Source organism: Arabidopsis lyrata (genome assembly GCF_000004255.2).
Source record: "Arabidopsis lyrata subsp. lyrata unplaced genomic scaffold ARALYscaffold_1, whole genome shotgun sequence".
NCBI lineage: Eukaryota > Viridiplantae > Streptophyta > Magnoliopsida > Brassicales > Brassicaceae > Arabidopsis > Arabidopsis lyrata.
Window position 1 is genome coordinate 11,933,155 of NW_003302555.1, and position 24,001 is coordinate 11,957,155.

The 24,001-nt window shown below is 35.3% G+C and overlaps 6 protein-coding genes across 11 annotated transcripts; 4 read left to right on the top strand and 2 right to left on the bottom strand.

The window, feature by feature from the left end:
• Positions 1 to 793: 793 nt before the first annotated feature.
• On the top strand, positions 794 to 4,242 carry LOC9329520. The gene is made up of 14 exons (XM_021013064.1): positions 794 to 1,078; positions 1,544 to 1,617; positions 1,705 to 1,782; positions 1,904 to 1,979; positions 2,053 to 2,117; positions 2,311 to 2,412; positions 2,554 to 2,643; positions 2,744 to 2,818; positions 2,914 to 2,946; positions 3,034 to 3,108; positions 3,200 to 3,262; positions 3,379 to 3,447; positions 3,527 to 3,571; positions 3,668 to 4,242. The coding sequence occupies exons 1-14, from the start codon at positions 1,036 to 1,038 to the stop codon at positions 3,809 to 3,811; spliced, it is 1,032 nt and encodes a 343-aa protein (XP_020868723.1). The 5' UTR covers positions 794 to 1,035; the 3' UTR covers positions 3,812 to 4,242.
• A 146-nt stretch (positions 4,243 to 4,388) lies between these two features.
• On the bottom strand, positions 4,389 to 8,367 carry LOC9326779. Of its 5 annotated transcripts, none has more exons than XR_002329403.1 (16): positions 7,931 to 8,366; positions 7,787 to 7,858; positions 7,274 to 7,347; positions 7,099 to 7,176; positions 6,896 to 6,971; positions 6,514 to 6,578; positions 6,208 to 6,309; positions 5,911 to 6,000; positions 5,737 to 5,811; positions 5,610 to 5,642; positions 5,445 to 5,519; positions 5,267 to 5,329; positions 5,089 to 5,157; positions 4,966 to 5,010; positions 4,627 to 4,869; positions 4,389 to 4,463 (listed from the first exon to the last, which is right to left on the bottom strand). XR_002329403.1 is itself a non-coding variant. In XM_021013063.1 (16 exons), the coding sequence occupies exons 1-15, from the start codon at positions 7,827 to 7,829 to the stop codon at positions 4,643 to 4,645; spliced, it is 1,017 nt and encodes a 338-aa protein (XP_020868722.1). In that variant the 5' UTR covers positions 7,830 to 8,367; the 3' UTR covers positions 4,389 to 4,463; positions 4,627 to 4,642. The 5 variants fall into 5 exon arrangements, 3 of the variants coding, with proteins under 3 accessions (XP_020868722.1, XP_020868721.1, XP_002893459.1); XM_021013063.1 differs by having other exon boundaries at positions 4,627 to 4,677; positions 4,776 to 4,869; positions 7,787 to 8,367; XR_002329402.1 differs by having other exon boundaries at positions 7,787 to 8,365.
• Positions 8,368 to 13,966: 5,599 nt separating this feature from the next.
• LOC9329521 (developmental protein SEPALLATA 3) lies at positions 13,967 to 16,486 on the top strand. 2 transcript variants are annotated; one of them, XM_002890671.2, is made up of 8 exons: positions 13,967 to 14,367; positions 15,190 to 15,274; positions 15,381 to 15,448; positions 15,533 to 15,632; positions 15,732 to 15,773; positions 15,867 to 15,908; positions 16,005 to 16,135; positions 16,250 to 16,486. In XM_002890671.2, the coding sequence occupies exons 1-8, from the start codon at positions 14,183 to 14,185 to the stop codon at positions 16,338 to 16,340; spliced, it is 744 nt and encodes a 247-aa protein (XP_002890717.1). In that variant the 5' UTR covers positions 13,967 to 14,182; the 3' UTR covers positions 16,341 to 16,486. The 2 variants fall into 2 exon arrangements, with proteins under 2 accessions (XP_002890717.1, XP_020870812.1); XM_021015153.1 differs by having other exon boundaries at positions 14,133 to 14,367; positions 15,190 to 15,271.
• A 1,928-nt stretch (positions 16,487 to 18,414) lies between these two features.
• Positions 18,415 to 19,801, top strand: LOC9326780. Its single transcript, XM_021012762.1, has 2 exons — positions 18,415 to 19,063; positions 19,442 to 19,801. The coding sequence occupies exons 1-2, from the start codon at positions 18,670 to 18,672 to the stop codon at positions 19,456 to 19,458; spliced, it is 411 nt and encodes a 136-aa protein (XP_020868421.1). The 5' UTR covers positions 18,415 to 18,669; the 3' UTR covers positions 19,459 to 19,801.
• A 203-nt stretch (positions 19,802 to 20,004) lies between these two features.
• Positions 20,005 to 21,530, top strand: LOC9326781. The gene is made up of 2 exons (XM_002890673.2): positions 20,005 to 20,523; positions 20,918 to 21,530. The coding sequence occupies exons 1-2, from the start codon at positions 20,383 to 20,385 to the stop codon at positions 21,356 to 21,358; spliced, it is 582 nt and encodes a 193-aa protein (XP_002890719.1). The 5' UTR covers positions 20,005 to 20,382; the 3' UTR covers positions 21,359 to 21,530.
• On the bottom strand, positions 21,501 to 23,075 carry LOC9326782 (nuclear transport factor 2). The gene is made up of 2 exons (XM_002893414.2): positions 22,691 to 23,075; positions 21,501 to 21,820 (listed from the first exon to the last, which is right to left on the bottom strand). Exons 1-2 carry the CDS (start codon positions 22,985 to 22,987, stop codon positions 21,749 to 21,751), a joined length of 369 nt encoding a protein of 122 aa, XP_002893460.1. The 5' UTR covers positions 22,988 to 23,075; the 3' UTR covers positions 21,501 to 21,748.
• Between the last annotated feature and the right edge of the window lie 926 nt (positions 23,076 to 24,001).

The window sequence follows — 24,001 nt, forward strand, 5'->3', positions numbered from 1 at the left end:
TAATCATAACCACCGCCACAACTACTATTACCACCGCTGAATAATTAACAGATACTAAATAATATACAGTATACTATTCTATTTTATGCATGTCTATATAGAATGTGGTGGTTTTTCATAGTGTTATTATTCACTTTTTAAAAAATTTGTTTCTGATTTCAAAAATTGAAATTATGTTAGATAAACAAAAAAATCTGTGTTTTTAATAGTATTTCAATATTTAACAAATTAGTGATGTTAGATTAATATAAGAAACAAGATTACAAAGGGTGGAATATATTTCACCTGTAGTGATATTGTTTCTCTCTTCTTGTTGTTACACGTCAACATGCTTCTTCCTCTGTAGAGCTAGTTTGGTCTTTTCACACTCCTGTATAGTTAGTTACTTAATTTTGAACAAAAACATGCTATATTCTTAATTTTATTATGTTTTTAGGTTATTCACCTAATTCACTCTCAATACATTCACATTCTTATTTAGCATTCCTTTGTACTAAATCTTACCTATAACTTTTATTATTAGGACAACTCCTTGAAGCTTATACCTCATACTCATAGCCAAAAAAAAACACATTGTAGTGTGTGTGGTCTGCTCTCAGCCTCTCAAGTTCCTATCTGGAGTTGAGTCAAAGTCTCAATAAATTTTAATAAATTTTAGTGTTCAATGGGCATCTTCTTAGAGCATATTCTTATAAGGCCTTTTCCATCTCCATTTAGCTTTTCTCGGCCCAATAAGAAAAAATAATAATTAAAAAAAAAAACATAAAATATTGTTTGTTAAGTCACTTGAGGAACACACTGTCCATTCGACAAGACAATTTTGAGTCTCTCTCTTCCTCTTCTTCTCTTTCTCTCTCCTCTCCGCCTCTTTCTCCGTCGTCGCAACTCGCAAGAGTGCATCTTTCACGCCGGCACCTTCCCGCAGCTCTCTTCTACCAATTCTCTCTTAGATCTTCTCATGCGGCTTTCTCTGCCATCTTAATCCATCGCTGTACAAGCTCGCAGGGTTGAGTTTTCGTCTCTAGGCCATCATCCATGGCTATTCCTCTCGGGAAGCTCACCATCCTCATCGGCGCAGGTCCGTTCTTTTCTGGGCCTTTTCGTGTTTTAGTGATTAATTGATTAATCGGTGCTCGAATTCCTCTCGGGTTCTCATTTGGTTCGTCGATGGGCAATCGAAATAAGAGGATTGAAAATTAGGGTTTTTGATAAACCCTTTAGAATGATCACTGTAGCTTCACTGTCTCTCAATCATCGAATCTTCTTCAGCTCCAATTTCAAGTCTTTTGACCCTTTAGTGTGCTGGTTTTCATCTGTCGCCTAGTTTCTTCGACCAATCTGAAAACATCAGAAATTGAACACAGGGACAGTTTTTACTCTCGTGAATGTGTTAGGGAGATTATTCTGCTTACTTGAAGACAAGTTTATGTTTAATTTCCTTGTGAATGCACCAAGAATGATGAATTTTACCCATGACTGTCTTACTGTTTCGATTAATTTTAGTACACATGCTTAATGTTCAGTTCACTTGCTTTTACGTTAGGTCTTGTTGGGTCAGTGCTTGCTAAAGAAGGGAGCTTACCAGATGTTTCGAGTTTTGTCTCCGGTGCTATTAAGGTATTCTAACTTCTATGTTGTGCAAAAGCTTTTAGTATTTTATGATGCTTTTTTATTAATGGGGTAATGGTTTATTTCTCTTGATAGATGGTATTTAGGCAGCTGAAACAAGATGAACCTACCAAATCAGCCAGCAAGCCCCGCAATGATACACTTATGGCCCAGGTTTTTATTGAGATTAAACTACTTACTTACGAAAATAGGTTTTAAAATATAGCCTGGATAAGATAGACTTGTGGAGGACTTGGACTTAGATTTACTTGTCTTGTCTCTATTTTTCCTGTAGGTTAACAGTCTTAGGCATGAATTGAGCTTGCTTTCTTCAAACAGACCCATCACTATTGTTACCTCAGCAGGATCAGGTCCTCTGGAGTTTTTATGTTGAAGTTTTGTATTCCTTTCTGCTCTATTTTAACAATGTCCTTCAATTTCCAGGTGGTAAAAAGTATGGTTACATCATTATAATTGGGGTGATAGGCTACGGATATGTATGGTGGAAGGTAATAATACTTCACCATTTTGAGCTACTTTAAAATAGTCTCGATTGGATTGCTGCTGGCTAGTCAAGATTTTGTATTAAAAATATTTATTTTTTTCTCCTTGCCAATTAATTTGGCCTGGTTTATTCGCTTGTAGTTTCTTTATCTTTTTTGAAAACTTACTGGGCACTGATTTATACTGCAACATTCTCAGGGCTGGAAACTTCCAGATTTTATGTTTGCAACAAGGCGCAGCTTATCAGATGCATGTAATAGTGTTGGCAGCCAGATCGATGGTTTTTACACATCACTCTCGGCAAGTTCTTACTTCCCATATTAGTTATGATGGTTCCTTTTGTGAGCCTAATCCATCCAAATGATCAAGTACCTTTATTTAATTTAGTTGCAGAACATCTGTATTTTGTCTCATTTTGTTTCTGTTAACATTTCATGACAGGGTACAAAACAAGAGTTAAGTTCAAAAATTGACGGCATGGGTCGTAGTTTGGATGCTAATACAGAAATTATTCAAGAAACAGGACGAGAGGTATGTTAGATGAATGTGCACAAATACTTGTGTTTCACTGCGTTGTCAAGGCTTTCTGATAACTCTAAATGTTTTCTTGATAATTTATTTAATTGTTTAGGTGATGGAACTACAAAGAGGTACAGAAAATATTAAGGATGACGTTAAGTTTGTTTTCGATGCTGTTGAAACTCTGGTAAGGAAATTGAGTAATTGCATATATATTCACCTGTTTGTTCTCCCTAAAAACAAAAAAGAAAGAGAGATGATCTTGTGATCTTTAATTTCCAGGCAAGCAAAGTCTATCGTATTGAGGGAAATCAGGTACAATATGTCCCAACTGTAGTTGGAAATTATTTTTCCTTGTCAGGCATTTGTTGATCGAAATTATTTGTTTGGCCATCCATAAAGGATATCACGCTTAAAGGAGTCGGGGCTCTGCATGCTCAGTGTCGGGAGAACAAAAGAATTCAAGAGTCCAATCAGGCATGAGGCTTCTCCATTGTGCAGTGCATTTTAGGAAAATGGCTACATAATTTACAATTTTATCTTATTTGCTCACTTCTATTGTGTTTAGGCTTTGCCATCAACTTCATCAGTGCCAGCCCTTGAGGCAGCTCCTATGACACCATCATCAAGGGTAAATGACTAAACTGGTCTCACAATAAATTTCACCTGGTCATCACGTTAGTGGGATTGTTACCTATCTTGTTCTGTTCTATTGCTTATTCCTCCCTGGTGTTTTAATGTTAGCAGACTTTGTCTTTGCCTCCTGCTTCTCCCCGTGAATCTCAGTCGCCTTCAACTTCTAATGGAGCTCAACAGGTTTGTTCTATCTCAAACTAGTGTTTTGGATTAGAAACTGAACTTGGTTTTAGTGAATACTGACATAACATTTGGGCAGTCACGTGGTCCACTTCAGCACACTCAATCTATGTCTGGTTTGAAGGTAAATATTATTTCCCTCTTCCCTTTTCCTCAAGTCTCAAACATCAGTATGGGTCAAGCCTAACCTAAAACTATCTTTTATAAACTTGGGTCTCAGGAGATAAGCGAAAATGGAACACATTCTGGAGAAACTACGGGGAACACGAGTTCAGGCCTGTTTAGTATGTTCTCAATGCCAAGAATAGGGAGGACTCGTAGTGTGGTCAACACAGTGCCTACTAACTCCATTGGACCCCAATAGGGGCTTGTCAATACTGAAGAGAGAGTTTGATCATTCAAATGATCAGCAAGCCAGAAATGGGCAAGTGCTAGAAGAGGATTTGAATAGGTCATGCTGCGTCTATACTCGTCCCTTGCTTAGTGAAGACAATGCCATAAATGGTGCATAATTTTTGTAGGGATGCAGCTTATAGTTAATTGGATTATATGTCACAATTAATCAGTATGTTGCTCTGCCCTTTCGTAATGCAGTTTATACAGAGGTTGACGATGGTTTTGTCTGGCCATCTCTTCTTTTCCTTTTTTTTTTGTATTGAATAAAAAGGCTGGTCCACATGGCAATTACATTGGTCCTATAAAAGTCTGCCTTACATTGTGAGATGATAAAGAGGTTGTATCATGTCATGTTTTGTTAGTTTTAAATGTGATTATGCTTGGAAACAAGCAAAGTAACTGGGACGATACGAGATCATTATTTTGCCCAGGAGATATAACAGTACCAAATTGGACATGTTTATAGTTGTTTCTAGCAAGAGAGGAATGACTCACATGGATGATTGTGGGCTCGTGTTCCTGCATCAGACGTAAGTTTCTCTAAATGTCAAGATAACTTTAAACCTCTTCTCATTATAATAGCTACTGTTGTATCCAAAAGCTCTTTCGACCGAACATATCTAATTAAAGAAACTATCTTCAACCTCTTGTATTCGAAAAACAGTAACAAACTGATAACTGTGACCTATAAACCCATTTAAATATAAGCTGCATCCCTCCAAAAAAATTATGCACCATTGATGGCATTGTTTCGATGCACAATGCCAAAAAAAAAAGCAAAACCTATTCAAATACTTTACTAGATACAACATGCCCCCTTCTTGTTTGTTAATCCTAATAATTAATAAAAAACAATCTCTCTCTTCAGTTAGTAGTAGGCACTGTGTTGACCACAGTACGAGCCCTCACTATTCTTGGTATTGAGAACCTACCAAACACGCCTGAACTCGAGCCTGATGCACCGTTTCCCCCAGAATATTTTCCATTCGAAGACGTCTCGCAGCTACTAGAGCTTTCATTTATGTCCTAAGAACAGAATTCATAGACAATTGTTTTAGGTTAAGTTTGACGCATATTGATGCTCAAAATTTAATTGATAGGGAAGAGATGAAGAATGTTTACCTTCAATCCAGACATAGATTGAGTGTGCTGAAGTGGGCCCCGTGACTGTCCAAATGAAATGTCAGTACTCTTTACAACGAATTTTGTTTCTAATCAGTAACTCTGGTTTGAGATAGAATAAACCTGTTGAGCTCCATTAGGGGTTGACGGCGACTGGGATTCATCGGGAGAAGCAGGAGGTGAAGACAGAGTCTGCTTACATCAAAAAACCAATAGAACAGAACAAGATCGGTAACGATCCCGATACTTGATGAACAGTTGAAATTCATTATGAGACCAGATAAAAGACTTAGTCATATACCCTTGAAGATGGTGTCATAGGAGCTGCCTCAAGGGCTGGCACTGATGAAGTTGATGGCAAAGCCTAATTATAAAAGAAGTCTGGGTAAATAAGACGAACAATGGAGAAGCCTAATTATAAAAGAAAGTTTATGTAGCAATGTCCCTAAAATACACTGCACAATGGAGAAGGGTCCTGCCTTATTGGACTCTTGAATTCTTTTGTTCTCCCGACACTGAGCATGCAGAGCCCCAACTCCCCTAAGCGTGATATCCTTTATGGATGGCCAAGAAATTTAAATTCAATCAACACAATGCCTGATGAACACAAAAAATTCTCCAACTACAACTGTGACAAATGTTACCTGATTTCCCTCAATACGATAGACTTTGTTTGCCTGACAATCATGAAGATCACAAGATTATCTCACTTTTCTTGTTTTTAGGGAGAACAAACGGATGAACATATATGCAATTACTCAATTTTCTCACCAGAGTTTCAACAGCAGCGAAAACAGACTTAACGTCATCCTTTATAATTGCTGTACCATCCTGTAGTTCAGTCACCTAAACATTTTGATATAGTATAAAGAAAATAGTGAGTCATCAGAAAGCCTTGACAACGCAGTGAAACAGAAGTATTTGTTTAAATTCAATCCAACATACCTCTCGTCCTGTTTGTTCAATAACTTCCGTATTTGCATCCAAACGACGACCCACCCTGTCAACTTGTGAACCTAACTCCTGTTTTGTACCCTGTCATGAAATGTTAACAGAAACAAAATGAGACAAAATATTGATCTTCTGCACTTGACTTATACTTATTGTACTAGATCATTTAAATGGATTAGCTCACGAAAGAAACCATCATAACTGATAAGAATAGAGTTCAATGGTCAAATCAAGACAAATTAGTAAGCGAACAGTATAAGAGTGCTCGAGAAAAGAGAAGTGAGAACTTGCCGAGAGCGATGAGTAAAAACCATCGATCTGTTTGCCAACATCATCACATGCATCTGATAAGCTACGCCTTGTCGCAAACATAAAATCTGGAAGTTTCCAGCCCTGAGATTGTTGCAGAGTAAATCAGTGAGCAGTAAGTTTTCAAAAAAGAGAAAGAAACTGCAAACAACTAAACCAGGTCAAACTAATTAGCAAGGATAACCCAATGAAATGTTTTCCAAAATACAAAATCTTGACTAGCCCACAACACTTCAAATGATCAATTAACTAATTTTAAGTAGCTCCGGTATGGTGAAGTATTATTACCTTCCACCACACATATCCGTAGCCTATCACCCCAACGATAATGATCAGACCATACTTTTTACCACCTGTGAATTAAAGGAAAGTGTTGACTGTTTTCTTCCGAGTTTCGATAAACAGTAAACAAAGAATGGTGTTACTCTAATGAAATGACTCGCTAATGCTAGGAAGAAAAAATCCACCGATCAGAGCATAACTGTCTTGTTTGATATGAGAGAAGTAGCAAAAGAGAACAAACCCGAAAAAGGATTTCAAAAAACAACGTCCAGATAATTTAAGTGTGCAAAACCCAACTCCAAGTTTCAGATTAAACCAATTTATGTCATTATTAGTGCAGAAGAGGAAGACAAAACTTCAATATAAAAAGTAAAAAACTCCAGAGGACCTGATCCTGGTGTTGAAACAATGGTGATAGGTCTGTTTGACCCCAGCAACTGTATCTCATGCCTAAGACTGTTAACCTACAAGAATAAATAGGGCTCAGGAAAGACACTATTGATTCACAATAAATCTAAGTCCTCAGCAAGTCTATATTATCCAGCTCCATCCGATAGCTTATCCTCAGCAATAGATTAATGTCAAACTAACCTGGGCCACAAGTACATCATTGTGGGGCTTGCTAGCTGATTTGCTAGGTTCTTCTTGTTTCAATTGCTTAAATACCATCTGTCAACATAAACAAAACCCACTGCCTCATTTTGCCAAACCGCATCATACACATGTGGAGTCAACAAGCTTTTGCACAATATAGAAATTTGAATACCTTAAAAGCACCCGAAACCAAATTCGAGAAATCTGGTAAGCCCCCTTCTCTAGCAAATGCTGACCCAACAAGACCTAAAGTAACATTTGCCAAAATCACGATATAGAGTAATTGCAGTCACTTGGACGAACATTAAGCATGTACACGAAATCAATCGATTCAGCAAGTTCACAATCAGTGTACTAGTAGGTGCATTCACAGAGAAACTAAACATAAACTTCTCCTTCCTAATAAAAGTTTACAGAGAGCCAACAAACAATTCAGATGTATTAAGACAAAAGATATAATCCGAATCCAATACTACACTGATGATAACCACACTAAATGATCAAAAGTCTTAAAATTTGAGCCAGTCAAGGACACTGATGTTTTCTACAGCAATCAAAGGGTTTATGAAAAACCCTAACTTGTCATCCTCTAACTGAGATTACTCATCAACGAAACCAATACAAAACAATGGAGCACCGTTCAAATTAGTCCCTAATACAAGAAATACCCTATAAAAGCACAGACCTGCGCCGATGAGGATAGTGAGCTTCCCGAGCGGAAGAGCCATGGCTAGAGACGAGCTTATACGACCAAGGACTTTAGATGGAAAACGAAGCCGCGTGAGTAGGTCGGAGAGAGGATTGGTAGGAGAGAGCTGCGGGAACGTACCGGCGAAACAGAGGCGCTCTTGGGACGATGACGCGAGGGAAAGACGACGTGCGTCTATATTGTTCGCTTGTTGATGCAACAAAACTGAGCTGCTACTCAAACCGAACCGAAATTTCCGGTCAGATTTGGTCTAAATAGACACGATATGGCTAATTCGAAACCGGACACCGAAGTTTGAATTCGGTTTAGCGATATAAACCGATTGGCGGAGAAGTAAAATGAGTTCGGTTTGGATTAATTGGTCCTATCTAATAGAGACGAACTGGATTCATTAGTCCATAAAAAAACAAGCAAAAACAAAGCCTGTAAAATCACTTGGGTATTTGCGGATGATTCATATGCCCAAATTTGGACGATTTATTCATCAAGGCACACTTGAGCAAACAATTAAGAAGTTATTGGTTCTAATTTACAAAGATTTTTGATAACTTTAAAAAAATCATAGAAAGTAAATAAATAAAAAAATCTAAACTATTGTTAAAGAGTTTTATATAATTTTGTTGATTAGTTTTTTCATAGTTTTGTAAAGTTTTCCAAACAATCTTTCTATTATGATGATACTTTTCATGATTTTATTTTGTGAAGAAAAGTTTAAAAAATCATAAATCAATAACATAATAATTTAATTCATTAACAATCATAGACTTTTGTTTTAATTGAATAACACAAAACTTTTAATGACTTTATAAAAATATGAATCCAATAAATCCAGATTTATGAAGATTTTAGATTACTTTTTATAAATGTTAAATTAATAACACTAAGGTTTAACAAACTTTTAAAAAAAATTAATTAAAATTTTAATTAAAAATTTTAAATTAATAACAACAGATTCTACGTAACATTTAAATCACAAACCAATATCATCTCTAAGTGAAGCTACAAAATAAGGTAAACAAAAGATAGCAAATGAGAGATAAAATTGAAATCATCTTTGGATGAATGTGTGTATGTGGTGGAAGATGAAACTTATGCAATCAAGAGAGGATAATAGGGACTGTAAGAAACATTATTTAGTTTTGAAAGAATTTTTTTTTTTTTTTTAAACATCTTTGGATCGACAAGGTCCGATCCATAGCTAATTCCTACTACGCGGGGTAACACAACTTAGTGGAGTCGAACTCCGCTGGGGAAGGCGGAGTCAAATGGACTTAACCACTTGACTAAAAGCACATCCCCTTTGAAAGAAGTTAAAATCCGAAGTTGTTAATTATAATTGGAAGTTAACAGTTTCTTTACAGTTAATCCACATGTCATATCTAATGTCTCCAAAATTATTGAAAGGTCAATTGATGGAGAGACACATTTTAGTTTATATTATTGATTATTAATGTAACATCCCGACCGTCTCTATCAGTGGGCCCCACGTCATCTCTCGGGCCCATAGGCCCACCTTTATCTGACGGCTGGTCCGCTACGTCTTGGAGGCATTAAAGACTTGTTTACCGATCCTACAAATCACCATATAATCTTTTTCTGTGTTTTGTCTTCACTCACACAGTTCCGACAATCACTTCCCGGAAGGTCACCCATCCTGAAACTACTTATGCCCAAACATGCTAAACTGTAGAGTTCTCCCAGGACAGTTGACTGAAAAGATAAGTGCATTTTGGTGACATAGGTGGTCAAATCAATCCTTTTAAATCTCTCCGCATGCACCACCATGTTCCTGAGACCGGAGTGTTACAATTAAAAACTAAAGGTTCTTCAATCAGTCAACTAGACCAAGTGGCAATATATAGTTTAACCAATAAAGACTTTCAGGCAAATTTTAGAGATCGTCGATTTTCATGACATTTGGGAGGGGATCATATAAAATGCTTTGATCTTTAGCCTAACAGATATATATGGCTAAGCCCATAAGTTTTTTAATCACAAATTACAAATATTTTGTTTAACGAGTTTATCAAAAATAATTTCTAATAACATCTACTTGTAGTGAAAAAGAAAAGATAAAAAAAATCTCTCACACAGTACAAATGTATATACGCTCTCCTTTTAATCTAATCCATATTTCGTTTTTGATCTCAAGACAAAAATAAATTTTTAGTTGAGGTGATGCAAAACTTTTAGATCTTTTTGTTCTTCACATAAATAGATAGATTCATACAACCTTATTTATGTTTGTAAGAGATTACATATATTTTCATTCATTTAATTTAATTCTAAATATAATATGGTTCCATAGTCATAACAATGTTATGAAACATGGCCGGTTCTAAAGGGAGCCAAGTCAAGCAACTGCCTGTTTACGCCTCTACGAGTTAAATGAAAAATGAAGACTTGTATTAAAGCTTCACTAGTGTACATATATGGCAATAATCATTTTTAAAGATTCATGAGTAATGTTTGAGCGTTTTTCTTACTATAACATTACGTGTCTTATTAAGAGTTGGTCTCCTATTCCATTCTCTTTTCTAACTGCGTATATATATAAAAATCTAAGTAAAATTTCTTGTCAAAAGGATGATTGTACATTTGTACATGGTTATCTGGCCACCAACTTACCTAAGGCCACGTGTTATATCCTCAATCTGCTTTGGCATTCATCAATCTACAAACGTTGGCGTGAACGGATTTTCAAGATTCACTCTCAACTGCTATGCTCTAGTATCTCAAATCTTAAAAATATATAATATAGTGGATATATCAAACTGTCAAAATAAAGCTTCATTCTTCCTTCCGATATCTGAAACCGACACTAGATTCAACACTCCTCCAAATCTATTTCGATGGACTCTTCTCTTCTGGTGCTATCCTTATCTTGGATTAGTCATTAAAACATGGTTTCAATTGTGTCATGAGGTTCTACAAGGATCAGAGTTATTTACACCCAGTCACAACATATCTTAAGTCCCTTCATGAATGACTTTATGTATGTTAAATAGTTTATGTGCTTATAATTAGTTATGAACCTGAAATAAGATTTATTTACAACACTTTAATAAGATCTACATGAGTTTCTAAATAACATTTCATTAATTAGTAGTTTGGATAAATTACGGCATAGTATGAAGTATGAACCAAATTTTTCTTTGCACGCTTAAAAGTGAAAACCTTTTAATGCATAATGACTAAGAGTCTATGACAACAGTAACTTACTATATATTGTAGAGGAGGAGGGGTGAAAAAAAAAGTAGAGAGACTGGTCCAAAAACTTAACCCCACTCAATAAACCCAGACGTGACTTGTTTGACGATAACTCCATCTTTCTATTTTGGGCAACGAGGTCCCCTTTCCATTACGTCTTGACGTGGACCCTGTCCGTCTATTTTTAGCCGATCTATCCAACGGTTCTTATTCTTTCTTCAACCCTTCACGACATTGGCTCAAAGCCGTCCGATTCTCATCTCACGCCAATGGACCACATCACACACCAGTACTTCGCAACTTAGCTGTCGTGTAGGATTTCACGTGGCATTTATTTGTTCTAGTTTGTAGTGCAAACATTGCAAGTTGATATGGTCCCCTATCGATCACCGTCGTCTCTTTTGCTTCACATCTAGATTCTTCTTTCTTTCCTACGTGTAATAGCATTTTGATTTTGAGAAGTTCTTTAGGACCGTTGGATCTCTCATCGTTGGATGATCCATCCATCCAAATGGGACCTGTATTATGTGCTCCATCCAGGGCATATGATCCCAAAGCCAAAAGAGTATTTCCAAGTGCTTCTTTCTTTCTTACTAACCTTTTTTCTTATGCTTTAAACGGAGAAATTTATTCGGCCATATCCACTTTTACGAATTATATATCTTACAAGATCTCGTATAACCATTCAAAATGTATAATATGACTTACTTTTACTTGTTAGAATTTATTTGAGGTTAATTCGGTGTATATAGCCATGGCCGGGAAAGATTGAAACTAAATAAATGATAATGATATGATGCAATGTATTTTTATCAAATAGTATAATATAGATCATGTCTAAATAGTGTTCTTTAAAAAAAATACTACGTGTTATGCACACACAATTAACTAGTAGATATAAAACTGTATAAAACCTTTATTTATTTAAGATTTACATGTTGGTATAGAATTATAGATAAACACGGAAAAGCACGTTTTACGTTAGAATCAAGTGAAGAATAAAATTATACAGAATATATTTATATCACATCAGTGTTAGAATATTTCTAAGTTTCCATTTATTACATTAATGGTATATATTACAAATTGATTTTTTGGGAAAAATTCTTAAAGAGACTAGAAGAATGTTTTTCAATATTTTCTTGAAATGTTTGACACTTGAAAACGTTTAAAAACTAAATATAGTATATATATTTTTGTTGGTCGTCTCATACCTTGTAATTCACCACATATATTATCAATAGGGAAGATTTGAAATTTTAATTTGGGGTATCAAAAAACGAAGGAAAGAGTACAAAAAGAGAAGGAAAAGATAGAAGATATATGTTTTTACTTCATTGGTATGACATCAATAAATAAATAGTTGAATGTACTTTAGTTTCTCTTTTGGTTTAATGCACATCATCTCTATCAATTGTCATCATCTTACATTGAATTATACGACCAGATCTGATAAGAAGTGAATTCGTACTTGCCTTCCTTTTCTTCTCATATACCCCTTCTAACTAATTTTGAATGTAAGTTAATTTATTTTATTTTTATTTTACCTAAAACTAAAGCAAATAAAAATATCATAAATCTTGAGTCCCACATGAAGACAACATATATAATAACTCGTGCAAATTTGCTTAAAATGCTTCTACGAGCAAGTGAGATTAATAAGAGATTCAATGTGCAAATCAAAGAAAATAAGCTAATGGTTTAAATATAACCAAACAGAATAATAATGCTATGTTTAGTTTTTCTAATTGAATCATACCCTTGTGTCCATCACCTACTTACCGGTCAGAATAAAGCAATTACGTCTGCAACCAAAAAGCACTAAGACTTTCGGTCAGACATGATCTCTAACATCGGACGAACCCTAAGATAACCAAAAGAAACTATATCTTATATTCAAAACTCTGTTTATTTTATCCATTTATGTTTTTTTTCTTTCCCATATTTTTTGTGTGTCTCAGACTCTCATCATACCAAACTGAATTTATCAACATGGTTTTTAATTTTGGTTTGGCCACATCAAAATGGTGGTTAATAAAGTAGACTAATAGACATTTGTATTTTGTATTTTATTTGAAGACTACTATTAATTTCACTAACAAAACATTATCTAGTACTATAGGAAATAAAGAACAGAAAATCTAGCAGTAAGATTTATCAAAACTAGCAGTAAGAATAAACATAAATGAATCACAAAAGAGGAGAAGTGTGTTTTACTTTACATTTTTCACCAATCACAAGGGTAGTTCCGTAAGTTGGGAAAATCGTACGAGGCTTCACCTAGTTAAGGTTAGGTCACATGATTCCCTGAACTCGATTTTATAAGTAAAGAAAAATTTAAAATTTAAAATCAATTTCTTTTAATAAAAAAATCAGGTGGGTTTATCAGACCCTACCATCAAGATATCGACACGTGTCCGAACTCATTCATTGCCCTACTCTTTTCTGTTTAGGGTTGCAATCACTCATCACCCACGCGCCATCTCCACCGTCCATTAATCTCTCATTTTCAACATCACACTCTTACGAATCATACGATTTAATATCTCTGTCTCTCTCAACATATTAAAAGCTTTAATAATAATGGTTTTAAATGTTAGGGTTTATGTGGGATTTTCAATTATTAATCTACATAATTCGATGAACCAAGTAAAAAAGTATCCAACTTTCTTGCGAGAATCACATTTTTCTCTAAACTATATATGGATTGAAATTGAAAAATTAAACCACTTGCCAGAATAAAGTGTTGGTGACAGTGGAACTCTAATTTCCCTCCTTTACTAATTATGTATAAACATAAAAATGCACCAAATTTTTAGGTTTGAAAATATCAAAGCATGGATAGAGTAATTAACATTTTTTCAATTTTGCAATATTTGAATAAATCCTATGAGGTATTGGAGGGTATATAGTTGAGTCTGAGAGTGTATAGAAAGAGAATATTTCAAGTAATGAAGCTGACATGTTTATATGTACTTGAGAGAAGTGTTGTGAGATTGTACAAATGTATATGTACACTTTAAAAAGTAATATAACATAGAAAAAATAAGAGAAAAATATAAAGAAAAAGAGAGAGAGAGAGAGAGGCTCATATATATAGAATTGCTTGCAAGGAAAGAGGGAGAGAGAGAGAAGGAGAGATCTTTTGGGAGAGGAGAAAAAATGGGAAGAGGGAGAGTAGAATTGAAGAGGATAGAGAACAAGATCAATAGGCAAGTGACGTTTGCAAAGAGAAGGAATGGTCTTTTGAAGAAAGCATACGAGCTTTCAGTTCTATGTGATGCAGAAGTTGCTCTCATCATCTTCTCAAATAGAGGAAAGCTGTACGAGTTTTGCAGTAGTTCGAGGTATATATCTACTTTTGTATATTATTATATGGACATACCCTTTTTCATATATATATATATAAGTAACACAAAAATGTCTTGTTGTATGGGTCTCTGTGATGTGTTGTTGTGTCGTACGTGTTCTATCATCCTTTTAAAAGAAGCAAATAGGAAATTTTTTGGGATACCCAAATCTGTATCATTTTAAAACATGTTTGCTTTTTTTTTTTTGTGTTTCTCTTGATTTCCATTTTTGTTTTTGATTTTCTCCTCTTCTGTTTTCTTTCTATTTTTTTCTTTGTTGCTGGATTTTAAATGCTTATTTATTTGTCTTTCCTTGGAATTATATCTACTTAGTTTACATTATCTGAGAACAACCATCGATCTGATATGAAATTAGGGTTACTTAATTTCTTATGTGAGTTATTTAATTAGGGTTTTCTCTTCGGAGCTTAAAGTTTCCACCTTTTGATTTGGGGCTCGTCCAATTCGATCAAATCACTCAATTTTGTTGTCAGATTCATATAAGTTCATAGGGGATTATTGTTTCCACGGCTACCCATTTTGGTAACCCTTAGGGCTTTCCAATTTTGGTTTGAATTGACTCCAATGTCAAATTCATCTAAAATCCATTGGATACGTACTTGGAGATTCATCCTTCTTTCTGGGTTCTTTAGATCTTCTCTGGAAAACTCCCAGATTTTGTTGTAAACCCTAGTAAACAGTTAAAAACTCATTTCCAGAACTTGATTTTGAGATTACCAAGGTTTATTGGACACTTGATGTGTAATTAATGAAAGAAATGATGTTTTTTTTTTTTTTTTGTGTGTGTGTGGTGTGAAGCATGCTTCGGACACTGGAGAGGTACCAAAAGTGTAACTATGGAGCACCAGAACCCAATGTGCCTTCAAGAGAGGCCTTAGCAGTTGTACCCCCTTCTCTTCTCTTTCTTCTCAACTTACTACTTCACTTTCTTTGCTTAGCTTTTATTATTGTTTGAATCTATTGATTAATGTTGATGTGTCATACTTCAGGAACTTAGTAGCCAGCAGGAGTATCTCAAGCTTAAGGACCGTTACGACGCCTTACAGAGAACCCAAAGGTAAAGCTAACTCCTTAATTATAAAGCTCTTAGAGAGTGTGTTTTTTTTTAAGCAGATTTTTGATGGTTTTGATGTTGAAATAGGAATCTACTGGGAGAAGATCTTGGGCCTCTAAGTACAAAGGAGCTTGAGTCACTTGAGAGACAGCTTGATTCTTCCTTGAAGCAGATCAGAGCTCTCCGGGTACTTACTTGTTCATCAATTTCTCATATCTTCTTTATACACTTATCTAATTCCATAGTAAGATTAGGCTATTATTAAATTTGGTGTTTAATTCTGCAGACACAGTTTATGCTCGACCAGCTCAACGATCTTCAGAGTAAGGTAAATAAAGAAACACTAATACTCACTCACTCTCCTTTCTAAATTCCACATCCAAAATTAATGTAACCAAGAAAACACAAATATTTGGAGCAGGAACGCATGCTGACTGAGACAAATAAAACTCTAAGACTAAGGGTAATTAATATACATTCTCATCCCAAATAAATGCATATCACTAAATTTGGTTATTAATCATTTCAAGTAACAAGAGTGTGTGTATACATATGACAGTTAGCTGATGGGTATCAGATGCCACTCCAGCTGAACCCTAACCAAGAAGAGGTTGATCACTACGGTCGTCATCATCAACACTCCCAAGCTTTCTTCCAGCCTTTGGAGTGTGAACCCATTCTTCAGATCGGGTAGCTACTTTATCCTATATAACCAATTTGGTCTCCTTTATTTTGTGTTCTATTATAAGCTTTTCTTAAGAAAGTATCTCAAATACAAAATTTTCGTAACAATGGATGGAGCAGGTATCAGGGGCAGCAAGATGGAATGGGAGCAGGACCAAGTCTGAATAATTACATGTTGGGTTGGTTACCTTATGACACCAACTCTATTTGAATCTTTCTTACTTAATTAATCTCTCCTTTTTTTTGACATTTTTAAGATGATGTTTCTATTTTATTACCTCTCTCATGTTTTCTGTCTTGTGTGCATGTGTGTGTAATGTTTATGCCCTATCTATAATTCAATAATTTTTTCAACAATTTTGCTTCCCAATTTTACCCATTATCTTAGCAAAAAAAAAAAAAAATTTACACATTACTCCTACACTTCCTGTCTTCCTGATCCAGTTTCTTTTAAATTAACTCCCAATTTATGTTATCTACTCAATTCTCTTAACTATATAAAAAACAAACAATCAAATCCAGGTATTTGTCTTTTTTTTTTTTTTAAGTCTTGAGAAGGGACCTCTTGTTTTTGTTTATATGGAAACCAAATCAACTTGTTTATCTCTCTTGTTAAAGAGCAGCAAACCACTGGCCACTGGTTATGTATTTGTAGGCCCACCTATATCATTTTGGGCCATCTCTATACTTTTGTAGAGGGCCTAGAGAAGACAAATTTGGTTATAATATATCTTGCAGGTCGTTGATATATCTTCTCTATTCTCATGAAGATTTGATCGACAAGTTTTTCAGATAATTTAACATGAAAATATGATCTTCTAACATTAAGATCTCTAACATTTTTCATGTCTTTGAGTTCAGTTCGATTCTTTTGACATGCATATGTGTTTTTTTTAATTAAATGTTTCCTTTTTACCAAGAAGGCATGAGATATGGATCGTGTCAATTAGATTCAGTGATTAAAAAGTAAAGTATTACAATTGAACTCGAAATCCTAAAACTAAACTTGAATCCTAAAAGTTAAAATCTAAATCTTGACAAATCGTAAACCTTATATCCAAAAATAAAAACTACATCTTAATAACTAAAATTTGACAAAAACTAAGAAAGTAAACTTACTAGATATATACAGTATCTCGGTTATTTTAAGATCTCTGACATTAATATTTTTGAAAAGTTGTCTTTTTAAATTTTTTTTTTGTAACATGTCTATTTTTTTTATATCAACTATATAACTTATAGAGTTTTTTTTTTAATTGCAATTATATATATGCCACATTGTTATAAAAGTGATTTAAATTATCAGAAAAGTTAGTGATAAATAGGCTTTCTCAGGGGGATGTGCTTTTAGTCAAGTGGTTAAGTCCATTTGACTCCGCCTTCCTCACCGGAATTCGATTCCACTAAGTCGCGTTACTCCGCGTAGTAGGAATTGACTATGGATCGGGGCTTGTCGATACAAAGATGTAAAAAAAAAAAAAATAGGCTTTCTCATATGCTTGTAAAGTTCTACAATTTAAATTTTTTTATTATTAAATTTACATAAAAATCTGTGAATTATAAAAAAGAACAATTTTATGATTAAAACTGGTCACCAATTCAAGAACGAAATTTATTCAACACAAAAAAATTCCAGTAATCTTGTACAGTACTTGTTTTTTCTGTTGTCCTGTGAGGGAGTTAATAGCTTTTCCGATCGGAGCGTATAATGGATTGGTGCAAAAATATTACTCATAAAACTAGGCCTGGCTCATATATATTACTGGGCCCTGAGCAAAATAATTTGAGTCTAATGTTAGTTAACTTGATGGGGATCTAGTTTACTTCAATAATTCATCATCGACCATATCTTGAGTCTAGTCATTTCACAAATCCTTTCATTTTCCAACACCAAGGGCAAGTAGCCTGATTTGAACCTCAGCGATAGACAGCTTAAAGTGCGGTCATTCTCGCAGAAAAGCTATCAGTCTTTTTTTTTTATTCAAAAATTTTATAGACCAAAGTCAAATATATAAATAACCAAAAATTATTTATAAACAAAAAGCAAACAAGAAAACGACTTCTCTGGTATGATTGGAACAAATTTATTAGAAAGAGAAGCAAGAAAAGAGGAGGTTAGATAAGAATGTGGTAGAAGATAAGACCCAACTACGCGTCATAACTGGGTCCCACGTTTGTCCCTTTCCCTTCTTCTCTCACTCTCTACTCGCCAACACCATCGCGTGTCCACACGCTCCTTCTTTTTTACTTTTCGTTATCCAAAACACGATTCTTCATTTTATGTTAGATTTTTATATACAAAAGACCAAAAACAAAAAAGTCTTTGCAGAAATTTCAATCGTTTTGTTGTGTGTACAGAGAGATTATCGTGTTTTGTTGGCAATCGCCATTAAACCTTCTTCTTCTTCTACCCAATCAATTTGCGGCTCTTTCCTTTATCTTCTCTCCTCGGTTTTAGCAAACCATTTTTTTCCTTTCGTTATCTTCTTCCTCAAGCAATTTTCCTCGGATTTTATTTTTTTTGGATTACAGTGGTGGTGATGATGAGAAGGCAACGAGATGAACAACAATCTAGGGTTTTCTACGATCTATCAGCTCTTGTTTTGAATCTTCTCCGTTCTCCTCCTATGCCGATTTCTTTACCTGATCATTTCCCCGATCCGCCGGCTAGAATTCGTCCTCCCTCTTCGTCTTCGCCTTCCATGGCTCATATTTCACCGTCTGGGTTCGCGTCGTTGCTTCTTGGTATATCTGTGGCTCTTATGCTCTGTGGATCTGTGACTTTCTTCATCGGGTTTCTTCTGATGCCTTGGGTTATTGCTCTGATTATGGTTTTCTATGTCGCTGGCATCGTTTCCGCCATTTCCATGGTTGGGAGGTCGATTCTCTGTTACGTCTTGACGCCTCCTTCTCCCTCCGGAAAAGAGATTTCTGGTAACAAATTTCTTTCAAATTTTGAGTTAAATCGGTAGTTTCTGCCTTTGATTTCAATGATTCAAGCTTTCTATTTTCGTCATGGATCTGTTTAGATTTCAACCAAAGTTTCCTTCTTGATCATCTAGAAATGATTCCGCTGGGTTTTGGTTCTTTCCTTATCTTGTTAGAAATGGAGGTTCGAATTAGGGTTTTCTTGAAAAGCAACCACGCAAAATGGGAATTTTTGATGTTTGTTCTGTTTTTGACTGAAACGATCTCTTCCATCATGATATCCATCATTCATTTTCACATTACTTTTCTTGTCTGAAATTAAACCTAATGTTTGTTAGTTTCATGTTCTTGCAATAATGTTTGTTTTGACATGTCTATTCGCAGAATGGAAGCTTCTGTGAAGTGACAAACAACAAACGGTGAAGCTATACATCATCCGGAAGCAGAGCAGAGCGAAGCAGAACCAAAAAAGAGAAGGATTGATTATATAAACATATATATATATATATATATATATATATCCATTAGAGTTTTTCTATGTTCGTTATCTATATTTTGTTGGGGGGTTTGGGAAAATCATGTGGATATCAGGGAGTTTATATTCTTACTATTTCGAAAAGGAATTTTTCTATTTTACTACTGTTAGAAATAGAGAAGCCTTCTTATTTGTGCTTTCATGGATGTCGTTATTATGTAACATGATTTCTTAAAGCATACAAAAAGATTTTAGGATTTCTGTTGCAATTCTTTAGAGTTTCTTGCTTTTTCGACACACTCCTATGTTGTGATCTTCTTTATATCTTCTATCAGCGAACCAATTCTTATTTCTGTACTTGATATAGAGTTCTTATTTGCTTATTATTCTCGATCACTTATAGGTTTTTCAATAATTGTCTCCGCAGCTAGATGATTATTAGTTATGTGTTGGTGGTAGCAGCTTCTCTTGTTCGTTTACTTTTTCTTTATTCTTAACTCTCTAAAAACTGCCAGTAGATATTGCCGGAAAAAATCCGTTGTGGACTAAAAAAATCACACGGAATCTAAGTGTGAATCGAGGTTTAGTCGTGCAGAGTTGTGTTTATTAAAGAATTAAACTGGTACTCCATTATTACATGTTTTATTATTCTGTAAATATTAATTTATTTAGTTGAGTATACGCCATTGCCCATCTCAAAAATGGTGGAGGTGCCGTGCCGTCAATTGATGTCACGTGTCCTGACAATGCATTCTCAATACAAACAAATACTCTCTACCTAAAAAAAACAATAAACAAACAGAACACATCTTTGGAGCGTCGGTGAGGTTGGAGGAGAAGGGTTTGTGAAATGGAGTCGAGTGAGGATGTGGAGAATCTGAGTAGAGCTATCGAGAAGCTTCTTATTGAGAAGAGGAAGAGAGAAGCTTCTGGTGACGCTTTCATTGAAGACGACGATGATCAGCTTTTGCTCTCTAGGCTTATCTCTCAGGTACTTACCATCACTCTGTTTTCTCCTTTGTTGATTTATCTGATGTTGCCCCAAATCAACTTTTCTGGGTATAATAAGGTTGAATCATGACTATTTTTGAGATAAACTATTGAGTCTGTGTAATTGTTCCGCTGTGATTTGATTTGATGATCTTGAATCGAACAAATCCAAGCTGTTTGTCGTTTGATTTAGCTTTGTCAATTATCACAGTAAAATGAAGATTAATTGTTAGTGTGTGTCTCCTAATTCTTATTTCAAATTCATAAGAGTGAGCTTATCTTCTCAACATGATTGTGTTAGTTGCTGTTTCATTTCCACAACATTATCTGTATTGGGATGTGTCCATGACCTACTCCCATTTCAGTGCTGATGCTAATTTTTGTCTATAACTTAGTTGGAATCACCAAAGTCCAAGGAAAAAGCAGGTGTGATAACCAAAGAAGAAGAAGAATCTGCACCATCCAAAGGAAAACGCGAGGGCCAGAGACAATTGGAAGAGAGTATAGAAGAATTAGCTAAGGACATCAAGAAGGTGAAGAAGCAGAACACAATAACCCATGTACTTCTCTCGGCTGTGATCATCCTGACATTGACTTGGCAGCTCTCTGAGTACTCGATGATTTTCATGTTGAAAGATAGAATAAGCCACCCAGTCAGATCCATCGGAGGTATGCTTAACGGGATGTTCAAAGGTAAGTTACGTCCAATCAAGAACCAACTTGCGGGGACTTCCAACTCCAATGACCAAAACAACCATGGGAATGGAACACAAATTGGACCTCAACTTCAAGTACCAGAGTTGTTGCGAGAATTCGGTTTCGACGACGATGAATAATGATACTTTCCTTTGTGACTCAATAATACAACTGTTATCTGGAAACAGGGGCACCCTCATTGTTTATTTACTTTCAGAATAGGTAGTGTACTTTTATGCGATCAAAATGCAAAAGAATAGTTATAGTTGCTTTCTCAAACCATATTTCAAATAATCTTTTGTTTTATCCTTACTGAATCATGGTTCAATGCCGAAAACAAAAGGAGTCATCTCAACCAAAGTAACAAATAGCTCCATTGATTAAAATAAAAACAGACAGCAAACCACCTGAAACAAACTTCATGTTCCAAATCTAAAACCATCTCAAACAGTTCTTGAATAGTCCCAAACTTCTACCACTCTCTTTTCGGCTTCCAATAAATGGTTCATATACCCCTGGCACTGCATTCCTCAGGCATAGTTCAACCTGAATATATCATTGAACACGTAGTAGTTTCCCTGATTCGATATCAAATGGAACATCTGGACACAAAATACAAGTATTTCAGGAATCAGGCAAAATTCAAACAGCAAACGCTTGGATCCAGTGCGTGATTCACAACACGAGAGATGCATATGTAGCTTATTACAAGTAGGTCAAGTTGACATGAATTCATCCCACTTTGCTCGATGCATACATTCCACAAGTTTGATGTTCACACAAACATGATAACAAGAATACAACTAGTACCTTGATATGAAGAACTAAGAGGCAATGCCAAAAACATATTATCGAACATATTATCGAACAAATCTAGTAAAGAGCGTTCAACACTAAAAAGAGAAAATAATGTCTTACGGCAGATGATACACACCCTACAAGCATCACAAACTATATAGAGTTGAGACAACAAGATCACATATAAGCATAGTTGACAAAACCTAGCAGAATCATGGCAAATAGCAGTTTTCCAATGCTACATTCACGAAGTGCAAGGAGATAGAAGCTCCACAAGAAAAAATCTAAATGACACGAGATTACATGTACGCAACCATTGGGGGGAAACTCCAACCTAATCATGGATCCATCACTATAAGCATCAAGGAGGGTCTAAAATTTCGAGATCGTTCAAGCATTTTAGTGACAATAGGCATATCAATCTACAGAGAAGCACGAATAAAAACCCTAAGACCCTATCACACATTATCAACCTAGTTACGGATCTATCACTAAATGCATCAAGGAAGGCTTAAAATTTCGAGACAATTCCAGACCATTCAAGGTTCTAGTGACCTAATCGCACAAATAAAAACCCTAAGACCCTATCGCAGATGATCAACACCCAGAATTTCAGGGAAAACAGTAAAAATCGAAGTGATCTAAACAAAGGGAAAGAGATAAGGCAAAAAAACCTGGCTGAACTTGAGAGCGTGTTGTTCACCAGCGAGCTGAAGATTGCCGGAGACAAAGACGAGCATACCGCCGGCGGGACCAGAAGGCTGACAATCGACGGTGGTGATGTTGTGCTTGCACTGCTGGAAAGGGAGGCTGGTGAGCTTAGCGACGATGTTCTGAGAGCCCTGGATCTTCTGGCCTTCGAAGGTCAACATGGATCCTTCTTGGTACAGAGAAACCAAACCTGGACGATTTGCATCGAAGGTGGAGTAGTAGTGCTCAACGAAAGCCTTTGCAACTGCGTCTGGATCCATCTCTTCTTTCGTTGATCCTTGGCTCTTCCGTCCTACTTTTTCTACAGACTACAGGCGAGAGAGAGAGAGAGAGAGAGAGAGAGAGAGAGAGAGAGAGAGAGAATAGAGAGGGTGAGATAAAATATACGAACAGACACAAAGACACCGATATTGAAAAAGGTCTTGATGATACTTTTAAATGGGCCTTAACTTATATGATTTCTTGGCCCATTAATATATTTCGGAGAATAAATAGTGTACTTAATTGGTAACTTCATTTGAACGAACATACATCTTTGTGAAATAAAAACAAGTTATTGATTCTTAATGAAATAGAGAGACATTAAAAACAATTTATCTTTGTGAAATACTTAAAACGAAAATCACAATACATACATCTTAATGAGACAGAGAGAAACTTGTGAACTAACCCTTGAACTGTACAAGTATAAGAAATCTAAAACAAAATGAGTAAAAACCGTGTTTGTTGAATCTGGGAGATCGATCGGGGTGGAAGAAAAAGGATCATGCATGATTCATGGGTGAGAGAACAACCGTTGATTGGTGTGTTTCAACTTTCAAGCAATCTCATTTTTATAATAAAATTTTGGTAGCAATTGCAAATAATTAAAAAACAAATTGAAATGTTTATGCTTTAAGATATCGACACGTGTAAAACAGATGACGTACCAAGAGAAAAATGCTTCTGTATTTTGTGTTAGCCATCATTTGTTTACTTGTTTCTTAAAAGGAAGTGGAGAAAAACCGAGTTATAGGTTATTTGACTAATAAGAGGAGCTTTGGTTTCTTTTGGTGTAGTTTAGTTTTGATAATGGCCAAACAATTTTGTCACTTTACCAACTACTGCAAAACCCATTTCATAATAAATTAAATTCTAACACGCCTTTTAATTTTTATTTTCCATTTTTATTATTGGAGGGTGAGAACTGAGACCATATATGCTTTTGTTCCCTTCATGTGGGCCCCATTAGCCTTCTTTTTTTTTTTCCTGCGCCGTTTAGTGTTTTTTTTTTT

What these genes read in the sequence shown, in the direction of transcription:
- LOC9329520 (XM_021013064.1), top strand. Translation starts at nt 1,036, where the DNA reads ATGGCTATTCCTCTCGGGAAGCTCACCATCCTCATCGGCGCAG. An exon ending in GAATTCAAGAGTCCAATCAG is followed by an intron (nt 3,109 to 3,199) that starts GCATGAGGCTTC and finishes TATTGTGTTTAG; the next exon opens with GCTTTGCCATCAACTTCATC. An exon ending in CTATGACACCATCATCAAGG is followed by an intron (nt 3,263 to 3,378) that starts GTAAATGACTAA and finishes TAATGTTAGCAG; the next exon opens with ACTTTGTCTTTGCCTCCTGC.
- LOC9326779 (XM_021013062.1), bottom strand. Translation starts at nt 7,829, where the DNA reads ATGGCTCTTCCGCTCGGGAAGCTCACTATCCTCATCGGCGCAG. An exon ending in ATGATGTACTTGTGGCCCAG is followed by an intron (nt 6,972 to 7,098) that starts GTTAGTTTGACA and finishes TTATTCTTGTAG; the next exon opens with GTTAACAGTCTTAGGCATGA. An exon ending in ACGGATATGTGTGGTGGAAG is followed by an intron (nt 6,310 to 6,513) that starts GTAATAATACTT and finishes CAACAATCTCAG; the next exon opens with GGCTGGAAACTTCCAGATTT.
- LOC9329521 (XM_002890671.2), top strand. Translation starts at nt 14,183, where the DNA reads ATGGGAAGAGGGAGAGTAGAATTGAAGAGGATAGAGAACAAGATCAAT. An exon ending in CAAGAGAGGCCTTAGCAGTT is followed by an intron (nt 15,275 to 15,380) that starts GTACCCCCTTCT and finishes GTCATACTTCAG; the next exon opens with GAACTTAGTAGCCAGCAGGA. An exon ending in TCAACGATCTTCAGAGTAAG is followed by an intron (nt 15,774 to 15,866) that starts GTAAATAAAGAA and finishes TATTTGGAGCAG; the next exon opens with GAACGCATGCTGACTGAGAC.
- LOC9326780 (XM_021012762.1), top strand. Translation starts at nt 18,670, where the DNA reads ATGATGAGAAGGCAACGAGATGAACAACAATCTAGGGTTTTCTACGAT.
- LOC9326781 (XM_002890673.2), top strand. Translation starts at nt 20,383, where the DNA reads ATGGAGTCGAGTGAGGATGTGGAGAATCTGAGTAGAGCTATCGAGAAG. An exon ending in TCTCTAGGCTTATCTCTCAG is followed by an intron (nt 20,524 to 20,917) that starts GTACTTACCATC and finishes TCTATAACTTAG; the next exon opens with TTGGAATCACCAAAGTCCAA.
- LOC9326782 (XM_002893414.2), bottom strand. Translation starts at nt 22,987, where the DNA reads ATGGATCCAGACGCAGTTGCAAAGGCTTTCGTTGAGCACTACTACTCC. An exon ending in ACGCTCTCAAGTTCAGCCAG is followed by an intron (nt 21,821 to 22,690) that starts GTTTTTTTGCCT and finishes TTTTGTGTCCAG; the next exon opens with ATGTTCCATTTGATATCGAA.